The following is a 23,856-nucleotide window of genomic DNA, read 5'->3' on the forward strand; positions in this document are numbered from 1 at the left end:
AAAAAAATGAGAACTTGTATTAATAGAGAAGATTTCAGAAAGAACAAAAATAATGAACATAATAAGGCTCTATAGCTATAGTTTTGGTAGTTATGCTTCATGGCTATAGTTCATTTTGCTATAGAGGTTTCAGTTTGTATACTTTGCTTGCCTGTTTGTACATTCCGTTTACAAAAAAGGCAAATATATACAAATGAAAGTTGCGGTTTCTGTATTTCGATTGCCCGTTTGTATATACATCTTTTAATTTATACATTTATGAATTTTTCAGAATTCCCTTTGTATATTTCACTTGCCAATATACAATTAGGAGTAATTTATTATGATTTTTCATAAAGCGTATAAAAATAGATAGGGTAAACGTATATAAAATTATGAATTTATACAGTTAAAAAACCGCAGTACTGTAGCTATGGATTAAAAATAATTAAAACTATAACTATATTACATAATATACTCTAGATGTATGCCATTTCACGTAATTTTCCCTTATAAATAGCTATGCCCCTAAGAACAAGTTATGACCATATCTTTGAGCTTTCAAATCATAGCAATAATGTTGCATAATTCATAAATATGCTCTTTTAATTTCGATTTTAACGAATATTATGTACTTCAGCTTTGGATGTGCACAAGTAGACACTTAAATTTATATTAAGTTGAACAAGTAAACACACACATTCTACGTGATATAATACAAGAAGAATATCCACGTAGGAAGCGAATTGTCACGTAAAATGCTACGTATGACATGGATTTCTTTTGCGTATCTAATATCTTCATGTATCCAATGCATATATCCTTAAACTTGTATGTGATATACATGTGTAAATAAGTTCAAATCACCTCCGATATTCCTCAAATTTTAACTTGGGGTTTAAAAGAATAATCAATTTGATATAATAACTTAAAAAAATAAAACCATTACTACATATTATAATAAAATTCCTATATATATATATATATATTAAAAAAAAATTTTAAATTCATCAATGTTCAAAAATGAAAGAAATGAATGCTAACTTACAACCACCACCAAATTGATATAGTACCAAATGGGATTCACATGGCTCCCTCAGTCCTTAGATCCATTTGCTAGAATCAAAGGTATATTTTCCATAATACTAATTTTATATTTTTACGTATAAGAGATCTGAAAAAAAATATTTTTTTTAATTTATTTTATAAGTGATCAAGAAATCTTAATTGCTCGTTCGGTACAAACAAGGCGGAGTACTTAACTAATCAAACAGTTTCAATTGAATTTCCTAAATCGAAATATTATATTTTGTGAAACAAAGCAAAAAATTATTATTTTTGCATATAGTCATTTAATTTATTATCAGTTGAGCACCTGCGTAAATTAAATGCATATTGTTTTGGCCCATACTTCCCAGCTATGCTTATTAGTAAAATGATGAATTAAAGCTACCAGAGATTTCTAAAAAATAAATAAATTAGTGGTAGTAAATATTTGGGATGTATTTGATACGACGAAAGTCATTTTTACAACATATTTTTTGAAAAATATTTTCATAAAATAATTATTTTGGTATTCAATTGAAAAGTGTAAAATATTTTCCAATTTTGTTTTTTTTTAAAAGATTTATAATATATAGTTCTAGGAAGGAGAAAATGATAGCAGCAATAAAGTTATCTTTATACGATCATTATTTCAACATAGAAGTATTGAAAACAACCACTGATGATGCTATGGGTTGGTTACCTACATTAATCCCCTTTAGGTGTAAATTCTACGTAAACATTGAAATGCTTCGTGCATCAGATTGCTTTTTCGTCGATAGTTGTGAAGGAAGATGACTTACTTATTTTCAAATTAGAAGTACTTTTTTTTGTTCAAAGAATGATCATTTATAAAAAGACCCATGCATGATATTATTATATATTGCATTGAATCCCATTTAATGTTTGCATCTCTTCTCCACCAAGATACCAATACATTTTTTTACCTATAAAAGGATACTTTAGAAAACACACTAAGGTACCAAAATAGGAAAAGGCAAAAGATATTTAGGGTGACAAAAAAAAAAGTATATTAAAAACCATGGCTAATTATAAGTTGTCAATGGTTTTTATTTTTCTTGGTTTATTAGCAATTGTTTGTACCACAAGAGCTAGAGAAGTGCCAAGTGAGAAAGGTCTTGTTGATCAAAAGAATTTTGTGGGGTTTGGTGGTGTTGGAGGATATAGTGGTGTTGGGGGTGGGGTAGGTGGTGTTGGTGGACTTGGTGGGGTAGGAGGTCTTGGTGGGGTAGGGGGTGGTGGTGGACTTGGTGGATTAGGTGGTTTGGGTGGTGGATTAGGTGGTTTGGGGGGTGGTGATGGTGGACTTGGTGGATTAGGTGGGTTGGGTGGTGGTGGACTTGGGGGACTAGGTGGGTTGGGGGGTGGTGTTGGGGGACTAGGTGGGTTGGGTGGTGGTGGTGGTGGACTTGGTAGTGGAGGGGGTTTGGGTGGTGGTTGTGGACCTTGTAGTGGTGCAAGTCTTCCAAAGCCATGAGATCATGAGAAGTTCATTTTTATTAAGTGATATATTTGTTTAATGCAAGTTTGGGTATTGAAGTTCATTAGAAAGTTTTTTTTTGTTTTTTTTTTGTATTTTTGGTTTGAGTTTGTGTGAACTTTTTGCAATGTATTAGTAGACATATTTTCCGATTATTCTTAATGTTGAATGTTGTGTTATTTATTGTTACATGGTATTAGTTTAATGATATATTTACTTTTCACACGTTGTTAACGCTTTATTCTTAAGAAAACTTTTACATATAGCCACTTAAAAATAATTAATTATTCTCTATAGCTATAGTTTGATAATTACAATTTGTAGCTACATGTTATATGGAGGAGAGAGGAGAGAGAGAGGGGGGAAAGAGTGGGAGAAAAGTGAATTGTACAGGTATATTGGTTGGATAATTGTATATTATACGTATGTATTTGTATATATGGCAAGAGAGATTGGCAGAGAGGGGAGAGAGGCGAGCGAGACTGGAAGAGAGGCGATAGAGAGAGGAAAGAGAGTGGGTGAGAAGTAAATTGTATATATATATATAATTGTATATAACTATATATTATACATATACATTTGTATAAATTGACAAGCAAGATTGGGAAAGAGAGGAGAGAGGCGAGCAAGATTGAGAGAGGGAGTAGAGAGGCGAGCGAGAGAGGGCAGAGAGTGAGAGAGAGGTGAATTGTATATGTATATAGGTTTAAAAATTGTATATTATACATATGTATTTATATATCCTGGCGAATTATACATATACAAACATGACTAATTATACAAACTCGAAGTCAGCCCACATAATTAATGTATAATGTTAGTCGCGAGTGGTAATTATAGCAAACTATAGCTACAGTGAGTAATTAAATAGTATAAGTTTGCTTAACTACGTAATTTTCCAATATTCTTTTCTTATATTTTAATATTGATCGATTCAACTAAAATGATTTACGTAGTCCAGTTATTATTTTTATTCTTCATTTTATCTCGACTAAAATTTTAATCAATTCAATTAAAATGATTTACATACCTGCTAAAAAATTTATTAAAATGAACTAAAAAAATGAGTCATAACTCAACTCGGTCAATTCTTGTTAAATTTATTTATTTGTTCTATAATTTTTTAAGTACCTAAAATCAACTTTTTTTTTCTCTTTCTCGTGGCTATAAATGATAGTATCAATCAAAAAAAATATTTTTACAAACTTACTTACGAGTCAATTTGGACGATATATCAATTTAATATGAGATGAATTGAACGAGTCAATAATAAATGGATCATTCGATTGGAGGGTATGTCTACCACAAAAATTACTCTCTCTTATTCCGAATATCCTCATTCCTAATCTTCAACATTACATATAACGTACAGTATTCGGAATAACCTCATTCCGAATCTTCAACATTCACATAAGACAGTATTTGAAACTGAAATCTTACTGCCCAAAGAACCAAATATAATCACTTAAACATCTCATGTGCTTTGAGCATAACACATAAACAAGAAAAGAGTCAAACAATTATAGATCAAAGAGAGCACTGCTGTGCTTTGTTTTTCGCAATTCAGTACCAAAGGGTATTATAACTCTATTCTATGCATGAGCAACGTTGCATATCGATGATCAGGTATTTAATGTCAATTACAGAAGGACAAGCATTGAAGTTTTTGGGAAGGAGAATGGCGAAATACGTCTCATTCTTCAGCTATGATAACTGCAACAGAAATTTAAGACAGAGAAATGGTACTGAGTAATTTTCCATTCACTTTGTGCCTCCACCATCAGACATCAGAGATGCAGCAGCTGCAGCTGCAGTAGGAACAACCCCTGTTGAGACACCGGGTTTTGACAAATGAAGGAGCCTGAAAACAAAAGAAACCATTTGTATGTTTTACTAGACCATCATATACAATACCAGGTACGACTAGCCAATTATTATGGATAACAAACCAAGATTTAGATGCTTACGGTGCAAGATATTCACAGAAGGACGTTACAGATGCAACAACTTCATTATAATTTTCAGATGAAGCTGGTGCGGTCACTTCAACTAGCTGTATGCCTGGAGTCACAGGCACTGCATCATCGATAGCATGAGGTTTCAACATCTTGTTGATGGATGAAACTGTTACAGTTATCTGGGCACCTCTTTGGAAATGAAATGCAAAACCAACTCTCAGCTGCTCATGGTCTAGCTTGTAGCCAAGTGAATAAAATAAGCGTAATGCATTCTTGCTTATTTTGCTTTCTTGCATTGGTCTCACCAACACTGAAATTTGTTCAGCACCAGCACCTCTCATCGGACCACCAACATGTCTAACAGTCCTATGTTTAATCACATAAAAAAAAAAAAAAACTTAGGCTTCAAGTGTCCCAATAGATAGGCTCAGGACAAACCAGATCTCTTACCATGCAGGTTCTGGCTGCTCAAGATCACATAAGAGCCGTATGTCTGATGCTACTAAGCCTGAGAATGGTAAGCAACAGACCCCACTTAAAATAACCCAAAGACAACGAGCAGGAAAGAAGAAACGAAAAAATTGTGAGAAGGCATAAATGATTTTTAGACAAGATATGATATGTGATTGGAGTATAAACAGTTGATCATACAAGCAATATTTGGTCCATTTTATATCTCTCAATTAGGTGAAAATGAAATATCCATTGTGAGTCCGCGCTTTTGCTCATTTTGTTTAGGTGATGTCGCATGACATTCTAGAAAGCAGTTCGAGAGGATTTGGGCTGTAAACAACTCAAAGATTAGGTGCTCAGGCACCTCACGGTGTTGAAATAGCTCCGAAACAACTTGAAGTACACAATTGTGCAACCTGAGTGTAATAGAGAGAGGCATCCAGTGATTTGGAAGGTGATTAGCTGAAGGTGCTCTGAATTTAAGGTTTTCTATTTCCTTAGATATTACTACAAGCGACAGGAATAATAAATGTTGAGTTTAATAGAGAGAGGCACTTATAACTTAGAGATCAATATTGATTGGTGGACAATGAACACCATACACTAATCATAAGTGAAGTCTAGATTCAACTCGTTCTGATTAGAACAAAAAAGTCTATATTCAACTCGTTTAATGAACTGATGGATACTCTTTCACCATCATTCATGTCATAAAACTCTTATTTATATTTCATTTAGTCAAAAACATTCCGCCTGCTTATCTGATTACTCAAATAGTAATTGAGCAACACTAATTAGCATAGCAGAAACTCAATCCTTGTGGGATCAACATCTGCCATACTATCTTTAACAGGAAACAAGCATTGTTTTAATACTCCGACGTTACCCTCATCAACATGTCAAAGAATCATAGCAGAGAATCACATCTGTATCATCGACAAAACCATGATAGGCAACATTTTGTTGAAAACAAGGCACTCAACAGTCAACAAGTTAATGAGCAAAAACCATGTGGTCTCGACCTATAAATTAGATGTACTGAAAGTGAATCATACTTGAACCTAATTCCATTCAATAATTGACATGCAGCACCGCAGTACAACTAGAATAAGATGGACCATAAAAAAAATTATCAGCTATGTACAAACTCAAAGGTGAGAAAACCTCCCTACGAATGCATAGATGGTTGTGAGCATTTGCCTCAGCCACATCAGTACATACATGACCATTGGGTTAGTTCTTAGTTCCATAATAATTCAAAGAGAAAATACACTTACCTAGGTTAGGGACACTTTTAAGGCACAGTTCATGAATCCTTAAGCTTTGTTTATGTACACCACAAAGCCCTTGAAGCAGAATTTCCAGGGCCTCGACATGCTGCAAGTATGATTAGCACTGTCAAGATTTTTTCAATAATCAATTGCCAAAAACTGTTTCATTAAATGCCGTAGTATAGCAGGACCACCTTTTACAAGTAGCATACCTTCTAAAAGATTGAATAAGAAAAAAGCGAGAAATAGGGGGAGGTTTTATCATTACTCCAGGAACTTACTTGAGTCTCAATAATTCCCTGAACCACACACTCCATTCGCACTTCAATTTATTCAAACCTACGTGCAAAGAACTCTTTAGAACATACCTATGAACCAAAAAGATATTAAGTTTAACAGAAGAGTAACAAGGAAAAAGCTAACACCTAACCAAAATCATAACAAAGTTGACACTCTTCGTATGAGAAGTGCATTGCTTGAAGATTAATGGATCTTAATATGAATTTAGTTTTGGATTGAAGGTTTGAAGTTTTTGCCCAGATTGCCCCTATTTTGGGGTGGTCTTCAATTATTGCCTTTTCCATCCATAATTAGATATTTAAGCATTTGGTCATTACTTGTCTTTTGGTACACCTAAATTCTCACCAAGATTTTAAGCATGAAACTTCTAATGATCCAATATGCACCAAAAACTGTCAAACTTGCTCCTTTCATTAGGCTATGACCAAACAACCTTAAGTTTACTAAGTTTTTTCAAAGAAATAGGTAGTAGTGTTGGAACGGTATCAAGTTTTATCAATGAAGTCACTCCACCATGGGTGATTCTTTTCATGTGGAAAATTAGTCATTTGGACACATAGCTTAATTCCTGTTTGGCAAATATTTTCTACATACGTACAACAGCATATATACATTCTATCCTCCCCATAGTCCACTTGTGGGATTTCACAAGGTATGTTGTTGTCATTGTTATATGATGGAGCATGTTCTCAATCATTTACTAATACTAGTACATTATAGTCTAAACGATCAAACACCTTCCTTCTATCTTAAAGTAAAACTATATATATACATAACTTGAAGGTCCACGAACAGAAGCAGCAGGAAACCAACAACAAAAATCAGAATAATTCACAGGCATGAAAAAACAAGTATTCATCAAAATCTCATTTTTCAAGCTTGAATTGATGAAGAGCTTACCGTTACTGAAATCGCTCAGCAAAAACAACGAATGACTACAAAAATGGAGGAAAGAAAGAGAAAATGGAAAAGGAGAAGAATGGGTGAAGAAAAAACAATACCTTGGACTATATGGTATATGTTGCCTAAGGTTTTTTTCGACTATTTTGGCATCAAAATATGATTTTTCTAGTGCCTGTACAATTTGATCTTTGTTTAACATATCTTTATTGTTATACATCTGTTATTCAAAGTTTCTACATCAAACTCCAAATTTTATCATCTATACACACTATTGTATGACATATAAAACACAATCATTTAGCATTGTAGAACTAAACATAAAACATCAGAGCAAAAAATTGAAAGAATTACCTTGAACAGTTGAAGCAATCTCACTTTTCCCCAATCTGAGCTGCAAAAATTCAATTAAAAAAAATAGTTCGAAAGCTTAAACAGGCAGATCCACAATCAATTCATACTAACTAACTGGAACTAAATTAATCACATAACAAAAAATCAACGATAACAACGAGCCAAAGAAAAAAAATTTCTAGCTAGAAATCTAGGTTTCTATATCAAACAAGGTCCAATTGTAACAAAAAATCCAGTTTTCTACATCAAACAAGGTCCAATTTTAACAAAAAATCTATGTTTCTACATCAAACAAGGTCCAATTAATCACATAACAAAAAATCAACAGTAAAAACGAGCCAAAGAGAGATTTTTTCTAGCAAGAAATCTAGGTTTCTACGATCAACTGTAAAATTAAGGTTTAGTAATGCAAGCTATGGCTGAGAGAAACCAAAACAATTAGCAGCAAGAGAGATAATCCAGTGATCTAGTACTCAATGAAGTGGTCGAAAATATCGAAAAAGTCGAAACTCAAGCCATAGGGTTGGAATAATACCTATTGCAAAAAGTGACAAGTATCTCGTAGAATCAATTGAAAATATTAACGGATTCTTTTTTTTATATGAGTGGATAAATATCTATTATAAAAAGTGATTAATATCTTATAAAATTAATTGAAAAATACTTGCGGATTCTTTCTATAGGGATGAATAAAATGATTTGATACCTTATACAAAAATTAATTATTGCGAAATTCTTTGATAAAATGATTTTGATACTTTTTACGAAAAATGATAACGCAAATTTCTTTCTATATGAATGGATAAAAATAATTTGATACCTTTTACGAAAGTGATTATTGAGAAATTATTTCCGTATGAATGAATAAAATGATTTGATATCTTTTACGAAAAATAATTATTATAGAAAGTGATGAGTACCCCGTAGAATTAGTCGAGGAAAGTGGTACTTAACGGAAGAGAAAATGGTTTGAAAGTTTTGGACCCGAATTCGAGTTTAGGCCCATAATTAATTAAGCGACTCAAAGTATAACTTGATAAAATTGTAAGAACCCGATTGAATCTAAACTCAAAACTCAGGGACCAATATTGCAATTTTACATTCCACCTCTTCCAAAAAAAACCCTAAAACCTCGATAACGAAGAAGAAGAAGAAAAAATGGGATCGAAAAAATGTCAAGTATGTGATGAAGCACAGTCGAGATACAAGTGTCCCAATTGCTTCATCCCCTTGTAATTATATTTCCATCTTTTTTTATTCTTTGAATTTTAATTCTGGGTTTTGAGTTTGTTTTTAGTTTAAACTGAAGGGGAATGGATATAGATTATTCATACAAAATTCAGAGTAAAAAATTTATATGTAGAAAAACATCATAATTGTAGCAAATAGATATGAATTTGTTGATAAGAAACTTAGGTTTCGTTGGGTATATATAAATTTCTTCATAACTTATATATGTATTAGTTAGGTAGATTTCGACTTTTATACAAAGAATCGTAGGTGTCGTTTGGTAGCTAGGTAGAATTATGCAGCTGTCAGTTATCTATCTTATGTCAGGCATAGAATAATACATGATTTCTCATAACTTATATTTGTATTAGTTATATGCGGATTTCTAAAGTGCATACTTTTATACATAAGTTTGTCGCAAAGAACCTTAGGTGTCGTTTGGTAGCTGGTTAGAATTATTAGCTGTTTGTTATCTATCGTATGCCTGGCATAAAATAATACATACATTTTCTCATAACTAATGAAAATTTCTAAATTGCAGACTTTTATACATGAATTCGTTGCAAAGAACTTTGAAGTGTCGTTTGGTAGCTGGTTAGGATTATGGAGTTGTTAGTTATCTATCTTATGCATGCGGATTTCTAAATTGCAGACTTTCTTTACATGAATAACTTACTTTTCTAACTAAATACCAAGCGCTGTATAATTAAGTTGCCTCTGTACTAGCTATCAAACGATAGCTAAAGGTGAACTCATAAAACTTAAGTATTGGATTCCCTGTGAATTCAGTGAACTCAATTTGTTTAGGATTGAGGGCGTAACAGTAGTAGCATTTATTGGGTTGTAATTTATGGGTTTTGTTACTGGAGATTTGAGTATTCATAAACCTAAAAGTTCTTTTTTTGGTTGTTTTGATCTTGCAGTTGTTCTTTGGTCTGTTTCAAGAAGCATAAAGGTATGTTCTTTATGAACATATTATGTGAATCTAACTATTCTTATGGGTTATACTTGTGGTTTCTGTATTTTATAGTGATAAAAATTGGTCTTTCATGAGCTTATCTGTGGGTTATGCAGAAATTCCATGCGGGAAACCAGAACCGGAACCCGAATCAGAACCACTTTCTGAAGAAAAACCTGGTAAGGATGGCTTCTCTAATAAAAAGGTTGAACTTTTTTTCTTGTTGTATTTTTGTATAACCATAATAAGAATGTGATATGCTTATATTTTTTCACACTAACTGTAGTTTAAGTTTACTGTCTTCGTTAGTATCATTTGTTTGTCACTTAGCTACCCTTTTTGTCGGTGATGGTGCGTTATGTTCAATAACTATTTGCATTTATGGTGATAACTTTGATACCTGACAAGCCGTCTCTTTGATGAATGAGTTTCCGGAGAAATCCGAAAGAAAAAAAAAAGGCAGTCCAGTGCATGAAGCACCCCGTGTTCATGTAGGGTTCAAGGAAGGGCTGCACCCAAGGGGTTTAGTGTAGGCGGCTTAACTTGATGCGAGCATCATTGTTAATTTCATGACTCAAACCCATGACATATAGGTCACATAGAAACAACTTTACCGCTGTTCCAAGGTTCCTGTTATTTCTAGGGAAATCAGACCTGCTATATGCATGTAGTTGTAAATGTTGTGTTATTAGACTAGTGCCGCTTCCAACTTCTTCGATGTAGCATCCTCTATTGGGTTAGTTTGCTATCATAGTCCCGCATTATTTTTTCTTTTTGAGGATAGTAACACAAATCATGGTCCCGCATTATACATCTTGCTACTGAACTATTTATCATCAGTATCTTGTACATCTTCCTTAGATAAATTAAGAGATCTATAAAAGGATGCAAGAAAGTGAAGATCCACTTTTTGGGTTTTTGTTAAAAGCTGTTGGTTTAATGGCTGTAAAAGGAGGAGGTTGCTGGGGTAGATGGGAGGAATTGTGGAGGTTTCAGTGGAGGGTGCTATTTGGTTCGTGGATTGTGCATAGGGTTTGTAATTGCTGGTTTTGGACGTAATGTAAATGTGGTCGAGTTCCATGAGCTAAAGAGATTCAGGCACTGTTTTGTTATTTTCTCCAAACAGCACTAGATATTTGTATTTGCATGAAATGCAAGCTGTCGTCACTTGCCTCTTGCTGATTGTTTCCCATTAAAAACTGACTTGTGTAAACAATTTACACTTCGGTTCCAACTTGTCTGCGTGAAAAGTGAGAATTCATCTGGTAGAATTTTGGCACTATTTATTGTTTTCATTTAATATGCATAATATGCTAATATTGAGAAAGTAACATGCATCACTCTATCTCTGTCAGCTCCTGCTCCAGCATTGCATGTGGAGAAGCCAATCTATGTTGATGAGCCAGGCGAAGCAGTCAATCAGTCGCAACTAGAGTCTATAGGTATGTCACAAAATTGTGTTGTGAGAACATGAATGATTCAGGCTTCATTTTGCTTCCAATGTGATTATGATATGATTTTATGCAAAAGTCATGTTTCCTTCATTGCATTAGATCATTTTGAAATTATATGATTTCCTGATATGAAGCAAGTCTACGTCTTGAAGATTTAGACCAGAGACGAAATCAGGATGTATGGAATACAGGGATGAGGCAACATCTATGTTTGACGCATTGTTTTCACTTAAGAACCTCACCTTGATAAGAGACACTGATTTGGCTTTCTAATGTAACCGATTATGTATTCTAGTTCTGAGAAAATGCACAAACTTCCACTTCAATTGTGAGTTTTTGCTCATGACACATCCATAATCTATGTTTCCGTTTTGGAGAGGGGATTAGCGTAATTATCTGAGGAGTCTCGACTTTTGATGATCGGCTTGGCACATTGATGAGACAGCTGTGATTTTATCATAGGAGGATAAGACACGTCTAATAATTATTGTCAAAGCTTGGGCAGTCATTTTGTAACTTAAGGATGTGCCCTAGTGGTCAATGAAGTAGGTTGAGGACCATGCCATCTTAGGTTAATTCCCAGAAGTAAAACCAAAAAAAAGCTAGGTGATTCCTTTCATCTGTCCAAGCCTTCGTGGATTTTAGTTATCTCGTATCTGTACTGGTGGGAGCTAGCAATACCTCGTAAAATTAGTCAAGTGCAAGCTAGCTCGGACACTGTGTTATAAAAAATTCTTTAATCAGATTTACAGCCCATTGATTGGCACGTTTATGCTCATCCTCCCAAGAGAAGTAGCGTTTTGTTATACTAGAAATTGCACTTTTGTAACATCAAAGGAACTTAATTGTGTGCCAAATTAATATTCTGTTTCTTGAATCGTTCTTTCCCCCATGACATTTTATAGCTTCGCTGCAGCTTCTTCTTCGGAAATTCTTGAGGCTATACGGAACAAAGATCTTCAAAAACTTATATACAACTTGGATTCTTCTTTGGATGCAGAGAATGTAAGTACCATGCGCCTATTTAATATCGGATTATGTGCAACACAATAAATTCACTGTAGGAAATCAAGTCAAAGTACAATATGTCTAGTTTTGTCGAAATGCTAACAGAAAATAACTGAAACTAATACTTTGTTCTGATAGAACCTTCTCTTCTACTGGAGATTGAACGTAGATACACAAACCAAAACCATTATTCTTTCTTATTCATTGTTCTTTTTATCTCCAAGTGATATCCATACCAAATGCAGATAGTGAAAGAGATAGATTTCATCGTTAGGAATCATTAAATCCTACGCATGATTATAATAGGTGTATTATGGAAATCTTTTGAAAGAAACAAGTTGTAATTTTTTCGTGGTGGAACAAAATATTTTGTCTCTTGCTCACGCTGATACCTTTTTCGTATGTTAATGGCTGCTTCAATATTTCTATTATGTCTTTCAGGAACTTGATAAGGCAATGGAAAAGGAAGAATTTCGCATAATCAGTGAAAAAGTATGTAATATCCTCTTTTTTTTATGAATAAAAAACCATAATAGATCTTATAATTCAACCTTCTCTTTGTTACTGCCTGACTAACGTCAACATGACTGCAGATTTTGTCCATAATTAGTTAATGAAGAAGTTCAACAGGATACAATGAGTAGTGCTGTAACGAAGGAAGATCTTTCCCGTTGTTCAGAAGCTATAAGTAAGTTGTTGGGGGTATCTACCAAGAAGATTTTGCGTGAATCTTATGTTTTACTTGATAATATTAGCGATACAACTGCAGGAAGTTCTAATTCAGATATCCTTCGAGCTGTGTAAGCCATGCTCTTCTGCCCTCTGCTTCTTCTTCCATTTATTTGTATTTTGTAATCTAAACGAAGTGTATCGATATAGCTGTTCTTTTTCCTTTCAAAAAACCGTTAAAAGTCTAGATGAAATATTGTCCTGTATTCCAAGGGTGGTGGAAGATGGAAGCTAAGACTAGTACCACCTCTTATTGGTATGGTAAAAGTTGCAGTTATCATGGATTCTATAGCCACGTCCATTAGTATGGCAGGCTGTTTGTGCAAGGCCATGTTTTATGTTTGAGTAACGGTTACTAGTGATTCTGACTTCATACAGATGAATTGCAGCTTGCAATCCGAACTGAATCATGTTTTGGGGTTAGCTCACCCTTGAAGGATAGTGACCCTTTCTTTATAATTAAGTGAATAAAAGTATGTTCTTCCCAACTGTACAAGTTTTTAGATGAGATGGTGACACGTTTCAACAGAATACCAGTTCTCTTTAGGAGAGGATTATGAAGAGATATCAAATAGGAATCAATACTAGTTCTATCATAATAACTACAAATTAGTTATGTTATATACTGTAGTAGACTAGTAGTCAGCCAGTGTAGACTCCACTCTTATTTCTTGTTTCTCTTACACTACCAAAATTTGATCGCGAGAAAGCTCTCGTTGTAATCAACCTGCAAACACGAAGAAGCTGAGTAAAATCCCAACTTCATGCAGACATCTGGAAATTGGTAACTAATAATCACAAATTCTTAGTCTAACTAGAAGAGATAATATGTGCAAGAGAGCTGAGAAAAAGAAGCTAACTCAAAGCATCGTACCCACGTTCTAGAAATCCTAGATCCGCTTATGCCTCAAACAGTATTGAGAAAGAACCACAATAATGTGATGTGTAAAATGTGACCATCTGAATAGAATGCTTACCAGATTGATGATTCCCTGCACTTCCTTCTATGCAGCTGTTAAGTTTACTGCTGCTCAGCTGTTCCACTTCCTGATTCTGCATTTCAATATTATCTATTGTCAAAAGATTTCTCGGAAGAGTACGCAATAAATTAAAGCATTTCTAGGTGAAAAATTCAGTAAGAACATAGGTATCATGACAATATAATAAATATGCGTGAATTTAAATTAGTCGGGTTTCATCAGTATCTCATGATTAGGTGATGTGAACGGTACTGAGGTTACAATACTGCGCCTTGAGAGTCGAGATGTTAAAAGGTGCGATATCAACGGGTGCAGGAGCTGCTACTGAATTCCAAATCATTTAGACTACAAGTATCAACCAGAGAAGATATTACACCTCTCCCTTTGAACAAAGGAGATCAGTAGGACAGACTCGCTCACATAGGGGTTATGACACCTCTCGCGGCATTTAGTGCTAGTTCCATTCTCCTCAATGGATAAGACACGAAAAAAGTGTAGAAGGAATGAACCTTTTTTACCTAAGCAATTATCTACATAAAAGCAAGCAGAGGAAGTGAAGAAGAGTTTAGTTTCCTTTGGACATTATATACCTAAAGTCAAAACAAAACATTATGCAAAAATGTAAGGATATAGAAGAAGGACTTGCCTGGGGTAACATCAGTTGTGCTTGCTGTAGACCAAAATATTGATAGTATGGATCACTAAAATTCGGAAGTCTTGGCTGACTAATATTATGTCCAACATGTGAGTTTAGCCTTGGATGATCTGGGTGGTTCGCAACTGGGATTCTGGATGGATCAGGTGCAGGAAAGGGTGGCAAGTGATATGCCGGAAGAGGATATTGAGGAGCCATTTGTGCTGCTGCAGCTGCATTCTGCATTGCTGTACCTGGCATTAGCGGCGGATATGAAATTATTGGCCGGTTCCTGCCCATTTTCATATCCATCCCCATGCTCATATTCATTCCCATAGTTGGCATGTATTGCGGGATTCCAGGATACATCATAGGGACCATGCTGCATCCCGTGGCCATCATCTGCAGTAAAGGAGCTATGATCAAACTGTAGCCTAAACGGATCACTTAATGTTTTTCAAGGAGCTTAACTGAAGATGCAGCAAATGTCAACTTATAATTAGGATTTCGGTTGTGACATTATTACTAGTTTACTACTTCATAATGCAGTATCAAGACTAAGTGACAAATCTGAAATAAAGGATACTCCATGTATTTCATTTTGTATTGCGGTGTTCTTCGACTGAGCATGTTGTTTAAGAATGAAAGATCTTTGACACAGAAAATATCCTTAACACTTGTTGTCTTACACATACCATGACATTTCTATGGCTGTAAGAACATTTCATTGATTAAGGATAAACTAAAAAGTTCTAAGTTAAAATTTCCACATATAGAGAAGTGTCATATTTTTCAAACAGACTATAATGGAATGAGTATCACAACAGAGGCAGTACTTGATCGAATTTCTTCAGTGTTGGACATATCATAACCATCTTGGACCAACAACTAGCTGAAAGAGAGTTAACGAGGTCTATCATTATTTCCGTTAAGAGCAGGAGAGACAAACTTAATTGCTCATTCCAATATTGGTCCTTAACTATTAATTCAGGTCTAGCTATTATCTTACTTAGTAATCCTTCTTGATGCCCTGTTAGTGAAATGTGATTGGAGTAGTAGTTCCGCAACTGACTAACTTCTTTTGACCTCCAATGTACATGCTAGAATATGAAGACACACTGGTTCTGACAAAATGAAAACCTTTTAAGCACCAAACAAGATTGACGGGAGAACTCTCCTCAGCAATGAACTATTTTACTTCTACAATGGAAATATTTTCAGGAGGTGAACCATCAAAATGAGAAGAAGAAATGAACAGAAACACGGCAATAAGTAAAGAGCTCATCTCAATTAAAACATGCACTAACTAACAATATTGTTCAAACGAGAATAGTATACCTGTACTTGCAATTGCAATGATTTAAGGTACTCAATTGCTTCATCCAGCATTGAAGCTTTGTCTGACTGAAATTAGTTGATAAAAGAGATATTAAACTTAAAATATGAAATCAACAACAAACTTTCTATGATGAACAAAACAATTCAAAGATGATGTTAAAACCTTATTGCAGCGAGGTATGAGTTCTTGTAGAGCCTTCATCTTCTCATTTATTCTGTCTCGGCGTTTCTACATTGTTGCAAACACTCAAATTTTGAGTAAACAGACATTGAAATCACAACATTTAAACCTTCAAACTGAGATTAGTATATACCCTTTCAGAAAGATTATGGACCTCTGCTGCGCGAGATTTCTTTGCCGATGTAGAACTTCTTACTTGCTTCCTTGCATCAGCAAACTCATATTCAACATCCTAGGATATTAGAGAGGCAAAACTTAACAACATAGTAAAGAAATATCTGAAATAGTGTGTGCAACAACAATAACTACTATTACTTCTAGTATGCTTTGATCCCAAGCAAATTAAGGTCAGTTATATGAACCCTCGATCTATGTCATGCCATTGAAGGTTGTCTCAATCCAATATAATAAATGAATTACCTTTACTAACACTATAAATTCTCTACATTTTCTAACAAGACTAAAAGATTCTTAGCAAACATTAGACCTAATTAAGTAAACTTACCAGTTACTAACACAACTAGAACTTATCTATCCTAAAAAAATGTATGAAACTTTTTGACATATAAACAAATGAACAATTTTACTGAAAATACTAGTAAAATAACACGTCTTACGTAATTCAGAATTAATATATTACTATTTAACTTGTCTTCAGATAATATCCCACCAACTTTGAGTGTGTACAAGTAAACATCTAAGCAAACACATTCGTCTTAAGTAGTGTCCTCCATCTTAATTTTTCCATCCTATTTATAAAAATTTCATCTAAAATTGGAGAATATACAACTCCCCTTTAATACAATTAATTTATCTTGTTTTATTTTTTTTCAGATATATTTACGTTCATAAAACCAAATTATACTTTCATATATTTGATATTTTTTTTATTTGAAATTATAAAAATAAAAAATCCAATTTAGATAAAAAAAATTAATTAAAAGAAAATAATATTAATTAATCCTTGTTTACGTAGTAGTAAACGGAAGCTAACTGCTTACTCACCTCACTCTGACCTTCATTGTCGTCCGATTCTCTACTTTTCCGTTTCCGATCATCCACCGCCGTATCCGCCTCCATATGCGACGGCTGTGGCGGTTCTGCTCTGGCGCTTACACTACCTCCCGAGCCACTTGTAGATGCTGTCAATGCCAACTCGCATGCCATCGTCACCTCCCTACCGCCGCTTGTTGTCGCCGTCAGTTCTCTTCCTCTGACATTCATGGCGGTAACTGGTGTTACATTTTCTGATACGCGTGCTGCTACCGGAGTCTCGTTTGAATCCACAATCGTCGATGCCCTAACTGAGTGACCGGAACTCGATGTAGTACCATTTCGTAAAATCGCTTCACCAGACAACCGTGAAAAATGCCCAAAATTCTGTAATCGATGTGGTAATTCACCCTCTGTACATCTAATCGGCCGTGAACACGGCGGAACCAGAGGCGGACGGATCTCCACCTTCGAAGTACCAATTTCTCCCTGCGGTGCAGCGGCGGAGGTCACGGCGTCACAACTCGGTGTAGTATTTAGAAAATCATCGAAGGAGGAATCATCAAGTGGAGATTGAAGCCATGAGTTCATTTCATCCTCTTGCATATACAGTGGAGCTGAAACTGCTACCGTTTGTTCTACAGCTGATTGCTCGGGAAAAAGGTTAGATTTCCTTACAGATCTTTGATTTTGGCTTTGCATAATTACTTCACCATTTTGCCATACTAGCTCCATGATTTCTTCATCTGCTCTGCAATAATCCAAAAAAAATAAAATTAAGCACAATAAACCAAAAACTTTCGTTCGAATTCCGGATCTCAACATCCTGCTGCTCATAGTGTTTTACGATCAGTATCGAAAAATCAACAACAACAAAAATTACACTATAAGCTTAGTATCCAGTTGCTCGTGATATTTCGCGATCAGTATTGAAAATGAACTAAGAAAAATCAGTCGATAGATACAAATTAAACAACAAAAACTGAACTTACACTATGGGCTAATTAGTATCAAAAAAATCAACATCAACAACAAAAATTACACTATGAGCTTAACATCCTGTTCATGATATTTCACTATCAGTATCGAAAATTTACAAAGAAAAATCAACTTACAGATACAAATTAAACAACAAAAATTGAACTTACACTATGGGCTTACTAATTCTGTTGCTCATAGCATTTTACGATCAGTATTGAAAATGAACGAAGAAAAAGTAACTAATTTTATACAAAATTAAGTAACAAAACATAGATGTAAAACTTACATTGTGGATTTCTTGTTGAAAATAGCAGAAGGAATATCATAATAATCATCATCCATTTTGAAATCAGGAACAACACAGTAATTCATCTTTGTGAGTTTAATTCAATTATATCATCAGAAACTCACTTGAGATTTATTCATGAACTCGTTTTGAGTTTTGGTCGAACTGTTTTAGTAGTTTTTGACTTGTTATAATATATCTGTGTTTTAGTTTTCACTTGCTACCGACTTAGCTAGCCTCAAATATTATTAATTTATTTATATTATTATAAAAATATTACTTTCTTCGTTTTAAAAAATGTTAAATTTATTTTGATTTAGTATGAAGTTTAAGAAAAAGAAAGAAAATTTTTTATTTTATGGTTCTAAATTAAAGTTATGTCAAATATATCTTAACATTATTTAATATTTTTTCGAAATATTTTTTATGATTTTAAAGTTATTAATATCGTGTTTCTCGAATTTAAGATGATATGGACCATTTCGTGGTATATTTGATTGTCGAAATTATTAGGCAACGTATTCTCTGAAAACAAAAATACTTGTCTTAAATTTTTTGAGAGTATTGAAAATTATGAAATATTCGAGATGTGCTGTCCTGATCTTGTTACAAATACTCAATATTTTATTAGATATTTGAAATGCAATTTTAATTTCTTTATAAATATTTAAAATTTTATGAAATATTTAAAATATGATATCTTGATCTCTTTATAAATACCTTGAGATATTTATGAAATATTTTATATGGCTCTTCAAAAAAATATCTCTGCTTTTGTAGCATGAGCTAAGTATGATAAAATAGCCTTTAATTTTATTTTTTTTTAAAAACCTTAAAAGTTTGGAGATGAATTGAACTGATCTTATAAAATCTTATCTAAAATTAGATAAAATTTTGATATCTACACGTACTCAATGAGATGGACGTTCCAAAATATAAATTTTAATATTTAAAAATTATATGCTGTTTATTGTAATATTATACTTTTCTTCTTGTCAGTACAGTAAAAAAAATATTATTTTTTTTTAATTTATATGATTTATTTTTTATTTTAATCGATTTTAAAAAGTTGATATGTTTTTATATTGAGTACTCTAATAATTTTACTTTAAAATTTTCTGAATATTATTTAGATTATGAATTTTTTATTATTCCTTAAATTTTACGTCAATTAATACTGATTCAGATAAAATAAAATGAAAAAATATATTTTAAATATTAATAAAAAAGAGTGTGAGCTGAGCAATGATGAATGATTGAAAATAGGATCAAAGTGACTGTCAATGAGTAGATAGCGCCTAAAGCAGCGTTCAATATCTAGCGGTTCTATTAAATTCAGATTTACATCAAAAAGTTTTATATTTGAAATAATACGCTTCCTAATAATGACAACATCGTAACCAAGATGGCTCAAAATATATGATCAATTGTCTGTTGATTAAAATTAAAAAAATATTTATCACTCTATCATAATTCTCGTTGGTAGAGATTTCTTGTCTTTAATGTCTCTTTGCTGGCATTACCATTATAATAGTATTATTTCATTTCAAAATAATTGTTATTTAAATATATATGAAAATTGCCCTTTTCTTAATTATACTCTTATATTCTCTCTTGTATAGTATTTAACTTTTAAGTGGTATTTCTTAAATATAAACAATTTAAATAAATTATATTGTATTTATTAATTTTTTAATAAATATACTAAATTAAGATAATATTTTTTTTTCTGAGACAGTATGAGCACTTGAGACGAAGTTGATCATTGATGCAACAAAATATCTTTTTTCCTGTCATCGGCCCTTCAATCCAATCAAACGTCAACATATTTCTCCTAATAAATAATACATATCCTTATCGAGAGACGGATCTTAAATTTAAATTTGATATTTTAGACCTTTTAAAAGATTAAGACATTTAATTTGTTATATTTTTAAAAGTTGTAGACTGAATATCACAATACATATCTTTGAATTGAAATGATAAATGTTTTGTAAAATTAGATAAGGTGAATTAAATTGACTTAAAACATCACACTTTAATTAGAAGTTTCAAATGTTCAAATCTCAAAAGTGAATTATTTAGCTAGTATTTTTTTTTTATTGACATTTGTATAATGTATAAAATTAAAATAGGTAAAGTAGCTATGGTGGACAAGAAAAGATAGCGAGACTTGGATGAATTGAACCTGTGAAGAAGAGGTGTGTAGATGCTTCAATGAAGAGGTAGATTAAAAAAGTATTGAGCGAGATGTGATTAGATAGGACATGACGCAACTTCATATTATCGAAGACATGACTCTAGATAGGAATAAGCGGATATCTCATATTGGGATTGAAGTTTAATAGGATTAGTGTGTTGTCTTACCTGCAAGGGTTTAAGCTTGTTAATACCTATCGTACTACTAGTCCTATACTTGTAGTTCTTGCTTTTGGTGTCTATCGTCTTATGTTGTTTATTCGATTTTGATTACTATTGTTGTTATTCCTTCTTTTGTTAATTGTATATTGTTTTTCTTATTTCAATGTTATGCTTTTTTTCATTATTTTCTTCTTCTATTACTTGTTATTTATATACTTGAGTCGAGAGTCTCTTGAAAATAATCTTTCTATTCTCATGGGATAGTAATAAGATCTATGTACACTCTGCAGATAAATACAACAAATACAAAAAACAGAAATATTGATATAAAGCAAATCAATATACTCCCAAGCAAATAATTACAAACAAAATAAATAAAACTCAAAATCTTGTTATGTATTAATTTTTTAAAAAACTTTCATTTTATATTAATACATAGGTTCCTAATAAATACATAACATATGTTTACTCGATTAGGTGATTTACCTTATTATTAAACCTTTAAAAGTCTTTGATTCACGTATGATTTTTTTTATACCATTTATAGTTAGGTCAAAAGTATTTTGTGTATACATGATAAGGTGCATATCTAAATCATTTGCTTTATATCATATACAAAAAAAATGTTTAAAATTCTTTTTGTAGGGCCTTAAGGAGACAAGAATATTGGTATCTATTTATCTACAAATATATCTGAATTATTATTCAATATATATATATATTCGTTTTGGAGTAATAAAATAATAATAACCCCATATCAATACTTTATGTTACTAATGATTGAAGCAATATTGTATAATAGTATAACTATCAATAAACTAATTAGTAGTAAATAAATTAACATATAAAATGCCAATTAGGACGTAATTCTTATTATTTTAAATAAAAAGAAATTCTTAGTTAATTAGTTTAATATCTTCAAAAATAGATCTAATGATTGTAATTTGTACATGTGCTTAATATCATTAATTATTAGAACTAGTAGTAAGTAATCTTTTATATTTTATAATGATATGGTAAAGGTACACATTCAAATATTAGAATTTTGTTACTATTTGTTGTCCTTAGGATTATCGTATTGTTTCTTATTATTTTTGTTATTATTTATTATTTTTATATTCTTTTTTAGATTGCATTTGAATTATCTTATCTTGAATCGGAATCTATCAAAAATAATTTTTTTATCTTTTGAGATCGAAATAGATTTACATACAGATGCACCACAGTACTCATATTTAACAAAACATAATCTCACATTAAAATTATTTTTCTATAAATTGATATACTCTCTTCGTCCACTTGTAATTGTCATGTTGCTCTTTTTAAAAGTTAATTTGACTAATTTTAAAAGTGAAATTAGATTACATTAATTCGATATTCTAAATAAAAAAAATAGATATTTAAAAATGACAACTTTCACATATAGCAAACATAAAATTCATATTTGTACACTATACCAAAGTTTGCATAATTGTGCTCTGTAGCAAACATATATATGTATAATTCGCTATACATATACAATTGAAGTGAATTGTATAAAATGAAGTGTATAAAATGAGAAAGAGAAAAAAATGGGAAAGAGAAAGAGGATTGGGTAGAGAATTATATAAAACGAAGTGTATGAAATGAATTATATAATTACAAATGTATAGGGCAATTATATACAATTTGAATTGTATAAAATGAGATAGAGAGAAAGACAAAAGAGACTTGGGCAGGGAATATACAATTGAATCGAATTGTATAAAACGAGAAAGAGAGAAATTATATGCAATTTGAATTTGTATAAGTCGAGAAAGAGTGAAAGACGAAAGAGACTTGGACAGAGAAGTACTTTATTGTATAATTATATGTGTATATGACAAAAATATATGTATCGTATTTCTGTATTGAATACGTTACTCAACGTTCCGATTTTAGATACATTCCTCGGTGTTTCGATACCTTACGTAAAGTGATGTATCCGAGAATAAGAGAGTAAGAAATTTTTATAATTAATGATAATAAATTTTAGATAATATAATAATATAAATTGTGTATTTAGATGACTTTTTTAAATATTTATACTAAAGTTAAATTTCTATATACATCAATTCCAATCAATTAGGCCTCAAATCAAATATAGAACGTTGGGGAAAAAATTAAACCAAAAAAATATTTTATCTGAATATACACACTAATACATACACAGATGTAGAGGTGGAGTCAGATTTCCGATTAGGAATTCAATATCTGAAGAAATAGACACAAAAAGTAATCCAAAAAGGTTCGACATTATTATATACATCTTAAAAAGTATTTTAACCATATAAAAATAATATAATGAACGGTATAAATATCAAATAGATAATCAAACAAAGATTATAATAAAAGTGATAAAGGAAATCATTCTATGAAAATTTTTAATACGAATTTGGACACCAAATAAAAAATAAAGATAAAATATCAAATAGACGACTTAATTTTATTATCTCTAAATACATGCACTTGACAAAGAAATTGACCTTATTTAATGGAGTAGCATATAATATTTATTTCTTTGTTTAAATTCTTTTTTTGGCAAAATGAAGATATAAATTAATTCATCTATTCCATATTCACTGAACTTATGAGGTAATGCATGTTTCTTTAAAAAAAAAGGATTCAAAAATATAATTTAAATTATATTTTCACTAATATTCTTCGTAAAATTGTAGCATAATTTATTTTTTTAAAAAAAATATCAAACTTTATTAAAGAAAAGGATAAATATACAAAAAAAAAAAAAATTAAATATCCATCTCAAATTTTTGAACAGTTCATTTATTTTGAACAATAAAATAACCTTAAAAATTTACTTAATATGAAATTATTTTTAAATACTTTTACTAATTATACATATAACTAAAGTAACCTACATGAATTTGATTTAAATATAAAATTTATAAAATTTTGAATACAATGATTATTAATAGTGATAGATT

General features: G+C 31.9%; 4 protein-coding genes across 8 annotated transcripts; 2 read left to right on the forward strand and 2 right to left on the reverse strand.

Moving 5' to 3' along the window:
- Positions 1–1,964: 1,964 nt before the first annotated feature.
- Positions 1,965–2,521, forward strand: LOC107021953 (acanthoscurrin-1-like). The gene has a single exon (XM_015222664.2). It carries the CDS (start codon positions 2,066–2,068, stop codon positions 2,519–2,521), a length of 456 nt encoding a protein of 151 aa, XP_015078150.1. The 5' UTR covers positions 1,965–2,065.
- Positions 2,522–3,929: 1,408 nt separating this feature from the next.
- Positions 3,930–8,382, reverse strand: LOC107023150 (mediator of RNA polymerase II transcription subunit 18-like). 4 transcript variants are annotated; one of them, XM_015223737.2, is made up of 7 exons: positions 8,296–8,382; positions 7,761–7,800; positions 6,488–6,545; positions 6,213–6,312; positions 4,933–4,990; positions 4,492–4,848; positions 3,930–4,385 (listed from the first exon to the last, which is right to left on the reverse strand). In XM_015223737.2, the coding sequence occupies exons 3-7, from the start codon at positions 6,521–6,523 to the stop codon at positions 4,286–4,288; spliced, it is 651 nt and encodes a 216-aa protein (XP_015079223.1). In that variant the 5' UTR covers positions 6,524–6,545; positions 7,761–7,800; positions 8,296–8,382; the 3' UTR covers positions 3,930–4,285. The 4 variants fall into 4 exon arrangements, with proteins under 4 accessions (XP_015079223.1, XP_015079222.1, XP_027773845.1 ...); XM_015223736.2 differs by lacking the exon at positions 8,296–8,382 and adding an exon at positions 8,191–8,233; XM_027918044.1 differs by lacking the exon at positions 8,296–8,382 and having other exon boundaries at positions 7,761–8,227.
- Positions 8,383–8,841: 459 nt separating this feature from the next.
- Positions 8,842–13,488, forward strand: LOC107023151 (zinc finger HIT domain-containing protein 3). Its single transcript, XM_015223738.2, has 7 exons — positions 8,842–8,992; positions 9,914–9,945; positions 10,065–10,127; positions 11,304–11,390; positions 12,319–12,407; positions 12,852–12,902; positions 13,004–13,488. The coding sequence occupies exons 1-7, from the start codon at positions 8,919–8,921 to the stop codon at positions 13,022–13,024; spliced, it is 417 nt and encodes a 138-aa protein (XP_015079224.1). The 5' UTR covers positions 8,842–8,918; the 3' UTR covers positions 13,025–13,488.
- A 118-nt stretch (positions 13,489–13,606) lies between these two features.
- LOC107023149 (transcription factor PIF1-like) lies at positions 13,607–18,762 on the reverse strand. 2 transcript variants are annotated; one of them, XM_027918043.1, is made up of 8 exons: positions 18,533–18,753; positions 17,278–18,011; positions 16,406–16,504; positions 16,255–16,320; positions 16,092–16,157; positions 14,766–15,155; positions 14,117–14,192; positions 13,607–13,866 (listed from the first exon to the last, which is right to left on the reverse strand). In XM_027918043.1, the coding sequence occupies exons 1-8, from the start codon at positions 18,582–18,584 to the stop codon at positions 13,862–13,864; spliced, it is 1,488 nt and encodes a 495-aa protein (XP_027773844.1). In that variant the 5' UTR covers positions 18,585–18,753; the 3' UTR covers positions 13,607–13,861. The 2 variants fall into 2 exon arrangements, with proteins under 2 accessions (XP_027773844.1, XP_015079221.1); XM_015223735.2 differs by having other exon boundaries at positions 13,618–13,866; positions 17,278–18,016; positions 18,533–18,762.
- Between the last annotated feature and the right edge of the window lie 5,094 nt (positions 18,763–23,856).

This window comes from Solanum pennellii, chromosome 6, assembly GCF_001406875.1.
Source record: "Solanum pennellii chromosome 6, SPENNV200".
In the NCBI taxonomy this organism is placed as follows: domain Eukaryota; kingdom Viridiplantae; phylum Streptophyta; class Magnoliopsida; order Solanales; family Solanaceae; genus Solanum; species Solanum pennellii.

Excerpts from the sequence above, each read along its gene's own strand:
- LOC107021953 (XM_015222664.2), top strand. The coding sequence starts at position 2,066 with ATGGCTAATTATAAGTTGTCAATGGTTTTTATTTTTCTTGGTTTATTA.
- LOC107023150 (XM_015223737.2), bottom strand. The coding sequence starts at position 6,523 with ATGGAGTGTGTGGTTCAGGGAATTATTGAGACTCAA. Across the intron at positions 4,991-6,212 it reads TAAAAGTGTCCCTAACCTAG|GCTTAGTAGCATCAGACATA; the intron begins GTAAGTGTATTT and ends TACCATTCTCAG. Across the intron at positions 4,386-4,491 it reads TTCTGTGAATATCTTGCACC|GCTCCTTCATTTGTCAAAAC; the intron begins GTAAGCATCTAA and ends TTTTGTTTTCAG.
- LOC107023151 (XM_015223738.2), top strand. The coding sequence starts at position 8,919 with ATGGGATCGAAAAAATGTCAAGTATGTGATGAAGCACAGTCGAGATAC. Across the intron at positions 10,128-11,303 it reads ACTTTCTGAAGAAAAACCTG|CTCCTGCTCCAGCATTGCAT; the intron begins GTAAGGATGGCT and ends TATCTCTGTCAG. Across the intron at positions 12,408-12,851 it reads CTTCTTTGGATGCAGAGAAT|GAACTTGATAAGGCAATGGA; the intron begins GTAAGTACCATG and ends TATGTCTTTCAG.
- LOC107023149 (XM_015223735.2), bottom strand. The coding sequence starts at position 18,618 with ATGAATTACTGTGTTGTTCCTGATTTCAAAATGGATGATGATTATTAT. Across the intron at positions 18,017-18,532 it reads TTCAACAAGAAATCCACAAT|AGCAGATGAAGAAATCATGG; the intron begins GTAAGTTTTACA and ends GGATTATTGCAG. Across the intron at positions 16,158-16,254 it reads TCATACCTCGCTGCAATAAG|TCAGACAAAGCTTCAATGCT; the intron begins GTTTTAACATCA and ends AACTAATTTCAG.